This window comes from Stegastes partitus, unplaced genomic scaffold, assembly GCF_000690725.1.
Source record: "Stegastes partitus isolate 25-593 unplaced genomic scaffold, Stegastes_partitus-1.0.2 Scaffold728, whole genome shotgun sequence".
Lineage (NCBI taxonomy): Eukaryota > Metazoa > Chordata > Actinopteri > Pomacentridae > Stegastes > Stegastes partitus.
In genome coordinates, this window is record NW_007578459.1 from 164,665 (window position 1) to 179,969 (window position 15,305).

Below are 15,305 nucleotides of genomic sequence, written 5' to 3' on the forward strand. Positions count from 1 at the left end.
GGACCAAACAACAAAGCTCCTCCACTGATGGATGAGGGTGAAACCCAGCAGAGGTTAGAGATGAAATCCAACCCGAAGATGCCGTTTTACCTCCGTCTGCCCTCACAGTGACCAACTGACCATCTGGTCTCCTCGACAATGCAGATGATCCATGAAAGTTAAAATGTCCCAGCATGCTTTCGGACTAAAACACTAAGACCTAGCGAACAGTTTGTGGTATTCTCACTGGATAAAAACACTCACCTTCCACAAAAAACATGCTTTATGACACGGCGTCACCAGCTGTGTTGCATCGAACCAAACCCGACCAAATCCACGTTCATTTTAAACAGCAGCATCGCGTGTCGGCAACAGATGAACCTACGAGCTTCGTGGACAGCAAGTGTGTGCAGGTTCGCTTACCTGGAAGTGCTGGAAGGTTCTGCATCGATCGTCGCATCTGTCTGAGAAAGTCCTCAAAGTCCTGAAGAACAGCAGGAGATCCCTGCTCTCCTCCACGCTGAAATTAAACCACACACTTTATTAAAGAGCCGCGAATGTTTGCAGCCAGATAACATCCAGTTCATTCAAACTGGAGACCATGTGTCCATTAGCCTTCACTGGTCCAATACAGATGAGATGCAAAAAATATATAGTAATGTATTTCTTTAACATTTCTACACAAGTTCATGCATTCTGTTTCAATCAAAGTGGAAGTTTTACTGCATCATGTTTTTGGAATAATGTTTAAAAAGAAATCTATGAAATCACAAAACTAGAATGTAACTCAAAGAATTTTATTTTTTTGAGAGAAATTTGACTTTTTTTGTTGTTTTTACGTAACATTTGTATTAAATTGTCAGTCGGTAAAGGAGTTAAAATGTTCATCGTCATATGTAGCTTTGAATAAACCAAAACATTTTTTGTAAAAACGTTTTAAATGTTTTAAAATTAAAAACAATCATCGAAGAGTATACACCAGTAACACTGCTGTCTTTTTCTGATTTTTGGGGGGTATTTTTGAAATACACAAGTTTAAAAATAAATATGAATATAAACTGCATGTCCACTATAAGATAACATTAAAAACTGGTAACTGAATATTCAGAACACTTAGATTTTTTCCAGGACTGTATCTCTATACTATTTTAAAGCAAACCTTAATTACCAGAGGCAGTCAACCTTTACCTCAGAAAGGTCAATTTGGAGGATTTTTGTTTTATTATTACAACATTATGGACAAAAAGAAGGCTGAAGAATCTGTCTTAATGAACTGATTTCATTCTAACTTAAATATGCACCAGAATATGATGCGTCCATCAAGTCTAATGTCTCCAGATACTCCAGCATTCACACAACAAACCAGCAACTTTAGAGCTGCTCACCCAAAAACTATTAAAGTGAAGTTAGAAAAAGGAGCTTCCTTATGTACAGCATACTCTATATCACATGACATTTGTTTTGGTCCGTCTGAGAGAGTCTGGGACGTTCTGTTAAAGGATTTCCAGAGTTTTCCGTGGGGGCCCAGGGCTAGACGGCAGCCGGGTTGAATTTCCAGATGACTGTTATTCCACACAGAGCTGATGGAAACATGGCAGCTCGCTGCTATATGATGGAGCGCTACCAAGAACAGAGCGAGGGAGACAGACCAACGCCTCGTTCGATATTTTATCTGCATTATCTGGTTCTACTGGTTCCTGAAAGGTCCCATATGGTTCAAAATCTATTTATACTGGGTTTTGTTTGTCTTAAACACTTGGAGGTGTAAAATAAAAGCTGTCAGTATACAAATATGTTAAGATCATACTTAATCATCCCTCAGCTACATCTCCTCCCAGCTGTACAACCAATCAGAAGTTTATTCAGGTTCTACATACAACGTGAGGAACCAATAATATCTGTTTAACCCCGCTCCCTCTCTGCTTCCAGGTGAACCAATCAGAATGAGCAGCTGCCTCACAGTCCATCAGGTTTATTTACTCTCTACAGCTGCTTCTGCTAAACTCTAAAATGCCTGACCAACAAATAAAACTCACCAAATGTTCTGCTGTTGGCTGCAAGAGTGAACATAAGAGTCTTCATGCTGAACTGAACACGCAGTGGATTATTGTTGTTATTGATGGTAATGTCCTCACAACAATAGGAGAGTTCTTGGCGTTAGCATGTTGTGCAGGTAATGTGGCTAACATCTCCATCTGTTAGCTTCTCTCCTGCTCTCTGTGCTCATAAACTCCATTTTATTACAGCTGATTAGACAGTAAAGCTCCTCTCATTTCTGCTTCTGTTGTCAGACAACAGAACGAGGATGAAATCGTGACTGAAACGCAGCTCAAACACACTCACTTTATTTCCAAGCTGTAGTTAAGCTACAGAATTTATAACATCGTCTGACAAACTCACTAAAGACAGGAGTTAAAACCAACGTCTGAGCTGAGAATTCAGATATTTCATGTCAAATGATCCTCAGAGACAAAGAAGATACAAAGATCTGCTCTTCCACATTCATTCATCTGTCAATCAGAGAGAGTCTTCTTCCTGAAGGGGGCGGGGCCAGCAGCAGCTTAGCTACGTCTAAAGGATAAAACCAGGATTTATACAGTCTTGGAGGAATCAGCTGTCTTTATGTTGTTTGGAGCTGAAACACTGAAAGAAACATTCTGAGGACATGACAGACTTTCATTTCATTGTAAAAATGATGTCGTAAATCAAATCCTAACAGCCGTCAGAATAAACACACTATTGTGTGTCAGTAAACATACAGAACTTCACTCGTTTTAAATCTCAGTACAGTTTGTTTGTTTCATCAGATGATGTCTTTATCATAAAACGAATACTTTATTGGCACTGCAGTGCAGCGCCGTGGAAATAACTGTTTAACATGCAGCATTTATGAGCCACAATGAAATCACTATTTTATATTCTGCAATTGGCAGAAAAAATAAATAAGAAAACAATCCCGAGGGCACACATCATTTACACACAAAAGCTCCTTTTTTAAATGACACAGCATCGTGCAGATGTAATGTAGTCTCGTTTCTATCCAACCGTTTATTAGTGGAACAGCTGAAAAGCCTCGTAACCCAACAGTCAGCAAGTGTTGGGGAGTCGCTGCTGCTGCTGCAGTGCATTGTGGGAGGAGGTTAAAGGACTCGAGGCGGACTGGATTATGTCAAGCTTGGTTCTGAATCTCTGCCATTAACACACAGAGTTGCTGTTGTCATCCCTGAACCAGTCCGACTCCCAGCTGCAGCTGAGCGAACTCCGATCCAGGCCGACGGTGTGAAATGAGCTGAGGGCAGGACAGCAGAGATCCATCAGCTCTGGAGCTCAAAGGCAGGTTTGTTTTCAACACAGCTGCTGCTTTAAATACAAGGCCACTCTTACAGGACGTCTGCATGTATTCTGGACAGTTTAATTGAACTAGTTTTGCTCTGTGGTCACAACAACTTGTATTTTAGGTTTATGAAACGGCAGAGTGACGCTGGATGTCTGATTTCTGAGGGAAGGACTCTGACATGCAGGTATCTGGAGAAGATGGCATCATGAAAGTCCCTCCTCAAGTCAGTTAAACATCTTCTGTTACCCATGAATGTAATTTAGACATTTTATGAGAGTCCATCCATTGTATCGCCACAAAGAGCTTTACCTGCTCATGGAAGCAGATTTACAGAAACAACCCTGAAACGAACACATCTCTTGATAGACGTGACGTGAAAACACCGCCACAGCTTCTGCTCCACTGACAAACACGGCGGCAGATAAGTTTCCTGGTCAGACAGAATTACGACACAAAAAAGTCAAGAAGTGAACGTCAACATCCAAAGCATATGTTATATATTATATTTTTGATCCTGTTGGTCCCCAAGAAAGGTTGATGTTGATGTATATTTTACCAAATTACATGTTAAATTAAATTAGTTTGAAAATGTTGTTGCAGCAACAGCCCCGATGAATAAAGGTGAGCCTCTCTGTGTGATATAAATAAACTTTCTTGCTGGTTATGACTCAGAAGTGTATTTTTGTCACCAACTAAAACGTGTCAGCATGACAGAGAATCCAAAATGGCCAAATAGACCAAAAAACATGCTGCTATAGTTTGATCTGTCCTTCAGCTTTTCATGAAAACTCAGTTTATTGCTTCTTTGGGACGACAAACCCAAAGCAGCCAATTAAACTTTCCAAATCCACACCTCTCATTAAAACCACTATATGATAAGTTTGCTGTGTTTAAATTGCTTCTTCTCTGGAGATTTAAAGGTCCCGTGTTTTTCAGGAAAGTAATAAAAGCCCTCGTGTGCCATGAATGTGTCTTTCAGTTTAGAACACCATTAAGACAGTTGATTCCTCCATGACTGTATACATCCTGAGCTGCTTTTCAGTCACGATTTCATCCTCGTTCTGTTGTCTGACAACAGAAACACAAATGACAAAATGCAGTTTATGTGAGCACAGTGAGCAGGAGAGAAGCTACCAGGTGGAGATGTTAGCCACATTAGCTGCACAACATGCAGGAGATTACCATCAATAACAACAATAATCCACTGCGTGTTCAGTTCATCAGATGCTGGGAGTGCATGAAGACTCTTGTGTTCACTCTTGCTGTCAACAGCAGAACACTTGGTGAGTTTTATTTGTTGCTCAAACATTTTAGAGTTTAGCAGAAGCAGCTGTAGAGAGTAAATAAACCTGGTGGACTGTGAGGCAGCTGCTCATTCTGATTGGTTCACCTGGAAGCAGAGAGGGGGCGGAGCTATACAGAGCTGGACCGCTATTGGTTCCTCAGTTTCTGCAAAGAAAACTGCATTGAGGGAATAGCTTGAGGAATGGCAGAAGTAAATATCTTCATACTCCGACAGATTATATTTTACATCTCCAAGTTTTCAAGTCAGAATCAGTTTTATTGCCCGATTTTTTTTGTTGTTGTTGTTGTTTCTTCTTACATATGAGGACTCTGATGTGGTGATTTGGTGCATCACGTTTAACAGTGTCAAGCGCAGAATTTTTAATCTAAATAGAAAGCAAGTTTTTCAAGCACAAGGACAGACAGGCAGAGTAAATCCAAGGAATCATAAGTTCTAGACAGTAATAGAAATGTTTATAGTGTGCAATAATGTGCAAATGTACATAGTATGACGATGTAAACAACTTGATGTACAAAGTACAATAAAACCCTATTTAAAGGTGAGACAGTGAGACAAATAAAACACAACAAAAACAGACTTTCACTATAAAAACCTACATTTTAGCCCGTTTAAGATCATAAAATTCAGTGTGTAAAGATTCGACATCGACACACTAGCAAAAAACGACACCTGGAAACAGCTGAGCGTGCAGATCTCACAGTGACTCACTCATTAACTGAGTAACTGTGACCTGCAGCATCTTTTCAGAGTTTTACATGTGTAACTACAGGGATTCTGTGTTGGATGGCGAGTGCTGCCAAAGCATGGGTGGCCACAGAGGAGGACTGTGTTGCATCAAGCACTAACAAAGTTAAGAACTTGAGGGAGACGGCAGGACAGATGTGGAAATATCTGCTGAACAAATACGACCAACAACAGTCCCGGTGTCCATATTTATCTCCAACGGCTCAGACCGCATTGAATTAAAGATTATCAGTCCGATTTGGGCTGTAAAACCGACTCTCTCTCTCACACACACAGACTCCTGACAAGGCAGCAGTGTGTTGAATCATTATCTTCAGTATTTTTCCATCTGTTGTTTGCCAGATTCTGCAGACTGAGCCACACGATCCAGATGTGGTTTGGCCTCAGATGTAGAGCAAATCAGACTTTGTCTCTGTGTTGCTGAACCACTGACAAAGCTTCCTGGCAGATTGCGGTTTATCGGGACAGAAAATACACCTATGCACATGAAAGGCACCGCATTTGTTCTGTATTCCACAACCGAAGGCGCATCAGTTTGATGTGACAGGAGCAGACTGCTGTGCTTCATGACGACATATGAAAAAAATATAATAAAATCTGCTTACTGTTGGAATAATTAGAGGTGACACCAGCAATGGCTACTGGAAGAAACAGCGTAGTGGGACATTTGAGTGCAACATTCATCATCGATACTGAAACGTCCTTCATGTGTTTAAATTGTACCTTTTAGTTGACAGTGAAAAAAAGCAGCTAAACTAACATAAGGTTCAGGGTTTATTCCTCTGAAGCCCGAAACCAATAAAAACAATAATAAAAAATGCCCAAAATGGCAGAATTCATTAGCCAGGAACTGTAAAAATTCTGATTTTCAACAGTCCATGAAAGAATAATGTGTGTTCCATCAGGAAAATGAACCAAATCTGAAGAAAATTACTTTATGCTACACGTCTCATTTAAAAATTCGCCAAAAATAAAGCGTGCACTCGAGCCAGATTCTGCCAAACACATAAAATTCTGCGCTCATCATCGCAGCTACGGAGCCATCAGTGACTCAGTTGTGACCAACGGTGACGCAACAAAAATTCATGGAGCTTTTGGGCTGAACTGCAGGCAGTGTTCACACAGAGCAGAGAGTATGGAAACAAATAAAAATGTAAAATATCTACAAATAAAGACATTTCTGAGTTCTCTTTCAACCTAGCTGTAGTTGTGCTGTTTCCATAGGAGCTGCAGGACTTCATACTGCAGTGAAAAACGATCGGAAATGTGCAGAAACACTCAGAAACTGTTTCAAAGGTCAAAACTGAACTTCTGTGTTGAAATATCATTTGCAACCCACTGGCTCGGATAACATTTTCTCCCGCTGTGTAAAAAAAAAAAGCACCTGGCAGCGAAGGAATACATAGTTCAGAGGAGCCACGGCAGGAAAAGAGCAGGTGTAACTCATATTGATGGTGGCGGCGCTCCATCCACAGGTAGGCGAGCCAGTACGCCAGCGCACACCGATGGAATCCAACTATAACGGAGGCAGTAATAAGTCACACCTGCGCTCGAGCAGGTACAACACGAGAAGAGCTTTGAGGCAGATTGAGAACATGTGAGCGAGAAGTTGGAGCTCTTCATCGGCTTTAATAAACACTCGAGTTCTGCTAAACAGACATCCTCACGCTGACAGCAATAATAAAAACATTCAAGTTGTGGAAGCAAACAGACGATGAATAAACGACCCACTGAGCAGGAGTTTGGGTTTAAACTTCTCTTCATTTTTCATCCACTACATGAATATTTCTGTCACTCTTGAAGTGCACAACTGAGTGCGCCTCTATAAATGTCCTACAGGAATACTTGTGCTGTTATCTCCATGTTTTAACTAGTTTTTATGTCTTGCCCATATGTGACGGCAGCCGCACAACCACAGAAGACGCTGGTAAGTTTGGACAACAAACCGGGATCTCTCTGTGTGGACTTTCCATGTTCTCCCCGTGCAGTGTGGGTTCTCTCCGGGTTCTCCGGCTTCCTCCCACAGTCCAACAATATGTTGAGGTTAATTGGTGATTCTAAATTGTCCGTAGGTGTGAATGTGAGTGTGCTTGGTTGTCTGTCTGTAAGTGTAGCCCTGTTATAGACTGGTTGCCTGTCCAGGTGAACCTGCCTTCACCCTGAGTCAGCTGGGATAGACTCCAGCTCCCCACGACCCGAGCGAGGATTAAGGGATGGATGTATGGATGGATGTATGTATGTATGTACGTATGTATGTACGTATGTATGTATGTATGTATGTATGTATGTATGTATGTATGTATGTATGGATGGATGGATGTATCTATGTATGTATGTATGGATGGATGTATGTATGTATGTATGTATGTATGTATGGATGGATGGATGAATGGATGGATGGATGGATGTTCACACAGCAGATCACATACAAGTCGCATTTAATTGGAAATGTGAACGAACTCGCAAAAAATCGGATTTCACAAAAAATTCTGAATGTGGCATCAAGTCCTGCAGTGTGAACGTAGCCAATCTGTGGGATTGTTCAGTCAGATAATACACTGTTATCCTGATTTGTGACATAAAACGTTGTGTTGTGTATGTGGTTTGATCAGTATATGCAGTGTTTAACTGAGGAATTTCAAACTGAATTCACCTTTTTATACCCAAATCTGAGCCACTGGGCTTCTCTGAGAAATGAATTAACATTCAACCACTAAAACTAATTTTTCTGTTCAGGAATGCAAATAAATAACTAGAATTTAACATTTTAATCAAGAAATCATAATGTGATTTAGTATTTTTTCTGATTTTTTTTTATAAAACAGTCAATTTGAACATTCATGGATACCAACAATAATTATATTTTAGCATTAAAAATATAATTTCTGTTAAAGATCTTCCCCATACTGGTGTATTAACCGTAAACAGATACATAAGGAATGATTTAGGTAATTACCAATGCTGTTAATTTAGAGCATAAACCCGACACTGGACAGTGGTCTAATACATTTGTTAAGCTCTGGATGTCCCCTTCTGTTCTCAGTTTGTCGGTCCGTGGCTGAGTTTTGCTCAGTACAGTTGGTTTTCTAAATCATCAGAGCTTTGGATTCATTTTGTTCATTTCATCTCTTTTGTGGGCCCAGAACCTCAGCGATCATTCTTGTAAATCTAAGTTTGTTATTTGTTGGGGGTAAAATAAACACCCTCTTAAATCAGAATTCACCGGTTTCCCAGCTCAGTTCTTCACTCCCTTTCTATGACGAACAGTTTTTCTCGATGCCTTCGTTTGAGTCTGCTCAGAAGCTGTTTAAGGTGTGTTGTTAACCAGAACAAGGTAAACTCTAATCATGATAAGACTACCAACGCCTTCAGAAGGATCAATCTTTAAAGGTTTAGTGTTGAAGAACAGATTAAATCTGCACACCTCGAACAGAAACAGATGTTTTTTTGGTTTTGTTTGTTCAGGTGAGCAGAGCGTCAACCTGCAGCTCCTACCTGGACACGAAGCTGCTGAAGTTCTGCAGGTCGCTGGAGTCCAGCACCACGTTCAGATCACTGATGGTCCTCTGCGACCTCTGATCCGTCTGCAGGACAAACACACCATCAATGACTCGAGCTCGTTTATTTCCAGTCATATTAGTGTTACTGAACTCTGTGTTGCTCTGCTTCAACCCTCTAATCCTCAAAACCCATCAGGCTGACAGCAATGTTAGCTTTAAAAGCATTTATCAGAGCTGGAAACTGTATAAACAGAAAATTTCTACTTTTCAACAGTCTTTGAACTCATCATCCGTCACATGCTGCTCCGTCTGGGAAATTTGCAATATCTACTCTAAACTTAAAAGTGTGATTCTTCAACAAAAACCTCTTTATGCTGCATTTTTCTCATTTAATAATTGTCTTAAACTAAACAGTTTGCACAAAACGGAATCTGTAAAAAATAAAAAAGATGAGCAACCAGTGACTCAGCGACTGTTTGACTAAACTGCAGGCAGCGTTCACACAGAACAGAGAGGCGACGGGCATGAAAACTCATTTAAAATGCAAATATTTGAACATCTATAATATGTAGAGCCTCCATATTTTTTCAGTGTTGGAAACAACTGTGGACAAAAATGTTGGACGTGTTGATTCCACGTTTTTCAGTTCAAAAAAGAAAAAGAAAAAGAAAGAAATTCAACGTTTCTTTTCTTTCTTTTTTTTTTTTCGTTCTGTAAGATATTTTAAATTCTCCTTCCTTCATGTTGTTCTGTTTCCATAGAGCTGCAGGACTTTATATTGCAGTAAAAAATAAGCCAACAGTGAGGAAAAACGTGACAGCAGCAGAAAACTATTTGGAGTTTGGAGGTAAAATTGTCATTTACCAAATAAAGCTCATCCTCCATGTTAGAGAATCTCACTTTCAACCGTGTTTCACATGTTTTTAATCGTTTACAGGCTCAATATTTAACTGCGGCCCAACAAAACTACATCACAAATCCAATATTTTCCCCACATAGTTGAGCCGTGCTAGCTGATTCCAGGCCGAATGCTAAGCTAGGCTAAACACACAGAAAGATAACCACATTCCCTGAATGACAGCTGTTCCATATTTGAGGAAAAACACATAAATCATATTCTAGATTGGCTCTGAACGGGTTACAACACAGAAAACGAGTTGTACTCGCTCGCATTGTGTTGCAATATAAAAGTCAGTAATAATCACACTGTAATAAAGGGAAGGAGGAGAGTGTGTGTTTACAGAGTGACTCGCTCCAAATTGCACATGTCTTAATCAAAACAAGTCAAAACTCCAGTTCAGAACGTTTTAATGGTGCTTCGTGAGCCAGGCCGAAGGCGTGATTCAACGAAACCAGCTGCTCTGGAGGTCCGTCCAGGCTCGATTAAAACCAGAAGACTGCTGGACCGACATGAGGCGGGCTGGGGGGATCACAATAACGCACAATCTCCCACGATAACGTTACGTCCACTGTTAACTTTACCTCTACAGAGTTGGACTCGTTAAGTCTGACAGGTCAGCATCTCCTTCTATCCAGCCTGGAGGTTGGACCTGATGCTGAACCTTCTCTGGTCCAGATCAAAATGCATCATCCAGCAAACCACAGAAATGAAGGTCTGCGTTAATATTTGATCAGATTCACAATCTTCAAAAACCTGATTTTCATTATTTCACCAGCTTTAGACGGACTTCATTTCATTTAGGAACCCACTACAGTCAGCTGCTTGTGTCTAACCCTCTTAAATCAGCAGTTTTGGGTGTTTTTTTTCTGTTCCTGTCACATTTTTCACTGTAATAGAAAGTCTTCTATGGAAACAGACCAACCATGAAGAAGGAGAGAGAGCTCAGGAATGTCTTTGGTGCAGAATGACAAACATCTGAAGAAAGAAAACAATTAATGATCAACACGTCCAACATTTCTACAACTGTCAACACTGGAAAAACCAATAGCGGCTCTGCATACTGTAAATATTTAACTGCTTTCATTTTTAATTAGCTGCAGCCAAAAAGTCTCAGTTTTTCAGTCGTGGCTTCTCAGTTGCATCACGAGCTCAGAATATTACATTTGAACATAATCCGATTAGTGCAGTTTATTTTTAAATGACACATGTAGAATGAAGCAATTTCGCTGAATTATTACCAGTTAAAGGTTAGATTTGGTTAATTTTCCCCAAAAGAACCACAGATGGCACGAGCAGTTCAAGGATCATCCAAAAGACACGTTTTTATGTTTTTACAGTTTCCAGCTCTGGTAATTTGGTTTGTTTTGGTGATTTTTAAAGACAACATAACTTGAAAGCTAACAAAAAGAAAAGCAGAAAACCATGTTGTCATGTACCAAAGTAAGGCACAGAGAAAAACTGAATGAATCAGGCGTGAAATCAGCACCAGAGTTGATACACCATTTCCTCAGATGTCCAGGTTGATCTCCTGCTCTACTTGTAGGAAACTTCTGTCACATTTGTTGGGCGTAAACAATAAAAGGATCACGTACAAACCTCAATGGTTGCAGCTGTCAGCAGCACAGATGTGACTTAATGCTGCTGTTTGTTCTGATCTGACCGGATGATTCAACGTTATCACAGTTTGCTGATGAAGCTGCTTTAACCAAAACTGTACAGGAACCTTTGAACGTGGCGCTTTGTCGCCCTCTGCTGGTCAGTCCACAAACACTTTAATCCTTTAGGAGCATCCAGGTGATTTTTTTATCTACAGTAACTTTAGTGTGTTTATTGAAGTTATGTAAAGTTTTACATTTATTCTATGTGTATTTTCAGAGTTACAGGCCCTTGAAGTGCAGCTATGGCTCCAATTTTTACACGTTTTAATGTTTTTTCATTATAACTTTATAAGTATAGGAGGTAGACACATGATTTTCATTATTTTTTTTATGGCAGAAAAACAGATTCAAGCTCTGCCTCTCATAGAATATTAGTTTCCACAGAGTGAATCATTTTTAGAAGATGATCCTGGTATCTACTGGAGGTAAAGTGATCCTTTCATTGTCTAGAACTTGTTCTGACCAACCATCATCACACATGCTGATATGAGCCTGGAAAGTTTACCCAGAATGCACTTTTTAGGTTTTCTTCTGAATTATCAGAAAGCAGAAACACACTGAGGGAACCAATAACTGTATCTATGACTCTATCATAGACATTAAACTAATGAAACTATGATAGTGATGCTCACAGTTGGTCACAGAAAAACACGAATAAACAAAAAACAGATTTAGTGTTTAGATTGTGACACCTAGATGAATGTAAAACTGATTTGGTTGCAGCTTTTCAAAGAACTTAAATGTGTTTGTCACATTCAAACATTCGTCAGAAATAAACTATTTGCTCAAACCAGATTGTGAGAAAATTTTAAAAAATCATGAGTTCCTCGCACAACCAAGAAGTCATCACTGGCTCAGCTGTGATCAACACGTGGCTAAAATTTAAGGGCTTTCAGGCTGAACTGCAGGCAGCATTTACACTGAGCAGAGAGGAACACTTCTTTTTTTATGATTTGAGTCATTCTACACAGAATTTCTGACTATTTTTTCTTCCTCTAGTGATGCCGGTGCTGTTTATACAGACGTACAGGACTTTATTTTGTGGTGAACAATGAATTCACAGCTAGAAAAAATTGTGATGGAGCAGAACATCTCCATATAACTGCTTGGAGCTCAGAGGGAAAACGGAACAGCAGACATCACATATTATGAGAAAGAGCCAAGCTGATATCAGATGAGAGCGACGACACAGACACAGATGTTTACTGATTGAAAAGAACAAGAAGAACTCAAACTAGTTGAACAGTTTGTCAGTCTGGAAAACTCTGAAATCCAGAAGAAAGAATGAAGAGAAACAGATAACGAGAGAATAAAATGGCTCACCGTGAGCTCAGAGAGCTTGAACTCCACCTGGAAGTCCAGTTCAGAGCAGCGGCCGGACACACAGAGCTGCTGCACCACCTTCCTGCCACCTAGCAGACAAAACAAAAGCTGTGTTTAGATGCAGCATCGATGCACCAAAACACTTTGTGGTACCTCAAGCTCAATGTGTCAAATGCATTTTCTTCCTTAATACACCCCTGGTAAAGCTCACATTCAGAAGGTATTTGAAACATTCTTTACATTCATGCACACATGCTGGCAGTCTTCTTCTTATTTCCGCCTTTGTTGACATATTGTGACATTTTTTAGCGCCCTCTGTCAGCCGTTGATCAGTGGAGTCAACTAACAGCGTGAAGAACAGATATGAATGAAATGGAGGCATAACATAACTTTTTTTTGTAAAAGCAACAAGCCTTTCAAACCTACTGGGGGGTTTTGGGGTTCAGAAGGTTAATAATCATTTAATTTTTAAAATGTCTGAACGATGCAAAGGCTGTGGATTGAGACAACTTACTGCTTTGCAGAGTCTTGGCGGTGCAGCTGGTCAGACTGATGCCGTTCATCTGCGTCTGCTGCCTCAGATCCTCCTCCATCTCCTCCACCTCCTCCTTCAGCCTGGACAGAACTCGCTCCTTCCCTCCTCCTGGTCCAAGTCCACATACAGACGCCCTGCGGAGACAAAGATTTTAACACGGAAGCTTCAAGCAGCTGGAATGTTAAAGCCGACATGAGAGCGATTTTAAAAATGTAGAATAAGTATTAAACTCACACAGCGTCGTGCATTTGTCCTCTGAACTGGAACGTCATGTCCTTCTGGTTGTCCTGCTGCTGTCGCTGCAACGCTTCCACTTCCGCCTGGAGAAGCTCGATCTGGGCCTCCAGCACCTCAACCTCCTCCATGTTCTCCACACTCATCTTCTTTAATACTTTAATTCAGGCAGACAGTTGGAGTAGGTAGTGATGCCCACTGGTCAACATACACTAGACGGTTCAGGCTGCACGCTGTGTTAGCTCCCTCAGTAATGATACATCACATCACATCTAAATCTATTTTACAGTGGATAATTTTTCTCATATACTCCACAGGAACCAGAAGCTCAAACATGAACAGGTTTACAGCTGCATATTTCTCAACTATAATCATGAGGAATTGAAAACTACAATACAGGCCTAAAGCAGCGCAGGCATGAAGCTTTAAAAAAGAAAAACAACTGTGAGTTATTAGGCTGCCTCATGTATGACATGATCGCAAAAATGTTTTAATTTTGTACAAATTGCTTCAATCTAGGTTTCTTAATCAAACGTCAGCTAATTTATCTTAATCCAACACATGATTGTATAACAAAAGTACAGCTGTAGTTCGTTCATGCTGCTCACAAAAAGAGACAAACGATGTAAAGAATAAACAAAGTATTAAAACTTTTTTTTTTTACGCTGATGTGGAGAATAAATTCAGCAATTTCATGTCAATGTGATTTTCTTACACTGTGTAAAACATCTTTCATCTTTCAGTTGCAACTCAGGCAGTATTAAACGGTTTTAGGAGCAAGTAAAAGTGCTTCATCAGTCTGTTAAAGAATTAGAATTTCAGCACAAAAAGGCCTCATAGAGCAATCAAGTGACTTTGAAATTGCTCTAAAACCTCCAGCATCAGGAGGTTTTCTATTCCATGTTGATCTGTTATCTGGAAGACAACCTGCTACACAGCATCAGCATCCGTTACCATGGCGATGGACCCTGGCAACAAGTGAATTCAACCGAGTTCAACCTTAAGTTACCTCCATAAAACTCAAATCCTGCTTTGTAGTAAAGACTTGTAGACACTGTTGCTTCCTCAGATTCTTGACTGGCAGTAAAACTGGGAGGCTGACTGGATGTTAGTAAGCCACAGCTTCTTCCTTTTTTCGTCACTCCAAGTTGTTAAGACAAACTAAACACAAGACAACTGGATTTTCACCATATTAGGAGCTTTAACACTAAAATGCTGCTTTAATGATGAACTGTGAGAAAAAGAAAAAACGACAAAACCTGAAGAAACGTGACGAGAAACTGACTTTCTGACAGTAAAAAATGAACATGGAATCATCCAGCATTGGATTTATACCGTTTTCTCCCACTGTTTTAAGTAAAAATGCACTTAAAGAGTCGCTAACTGTCTAAATTATTAAATAAAGTCGCTGTCAAACTTCGCTTCATTTTATTTACAACATTAACAACCAACAAGCTAAAAACAAACTAACTAGAACTAGCAAAACAAGTCGGTAAACTGACGTGAAAAGTTGACTTACCGTGTTCGTTATCGTTATAATGTCAACTTATTTGAACCAACGTTGCTTTATAATCAAGAGTTCATAGATTTAAAGGCGTGTTTTTTGCCGATAAAATAAACGTTTCTTGAACCTTTTTAATGTCCGTTTAACCAAAAACAGTTCGGAGCCTCCCGCCTCTGGACTCTACCACTTTTCAGGAGTCGGAGGGGGGGACAACTAATTCTGTGAAGGTGATTCCAACTGAAAATGTCCCTCTGTACACACAAACACAGCAAATTTCAATATAA

The 15,305-nt window shown here is 40.0% G+C and overlaps 1 protein-coding gene across 2 annotated transcripts in view; it reads right to left on the reverse strand.

Moving 5' to 3' along the window:
* The window catches only part of cenpp (centromere protein P), a 137,343-nt gene extending 122,150 nt beyond the window's left edge, over positions 1-15,193 (reverse strand). Inside the window, exons 1-6 of one of the 2 annotated variants that reach the window (XM_008291268.1) lie at positions 15,149-15,193; positions 13,518-13,674; positions 13,263-13,417; positions 12,749-12,837; positions 8,862-8,950; positions 403-499 (exon numbers count right to left, since the gene is read on the reverse strand). In XM_008291268.1, coding sequence (XP_008289490.1) covers positions 403-499; positions 8,862-8,950; positions 12,749-12,837; positions 13,263-13,417; positions 13,518-13,663 — 576 coding nt within the window. In that variant the 5' untranslated portion in view covers positions 13,664-13,674; positions 15,149-15,193. Of the gene's footprint in view, positions 1-402; positions 500-8,861; positions 8,951-12,748; positions 12,838-13,262; positions 13,418-13,517; positions 13,675-15,036; positions 15,116-15,148 lie in introns of those variants that run through there. The other variant, XM_008291267.1, reaches the window with a different exon arrangement.
* Positions 15,194-15,305: the final 112 nt, after the last annotated feature.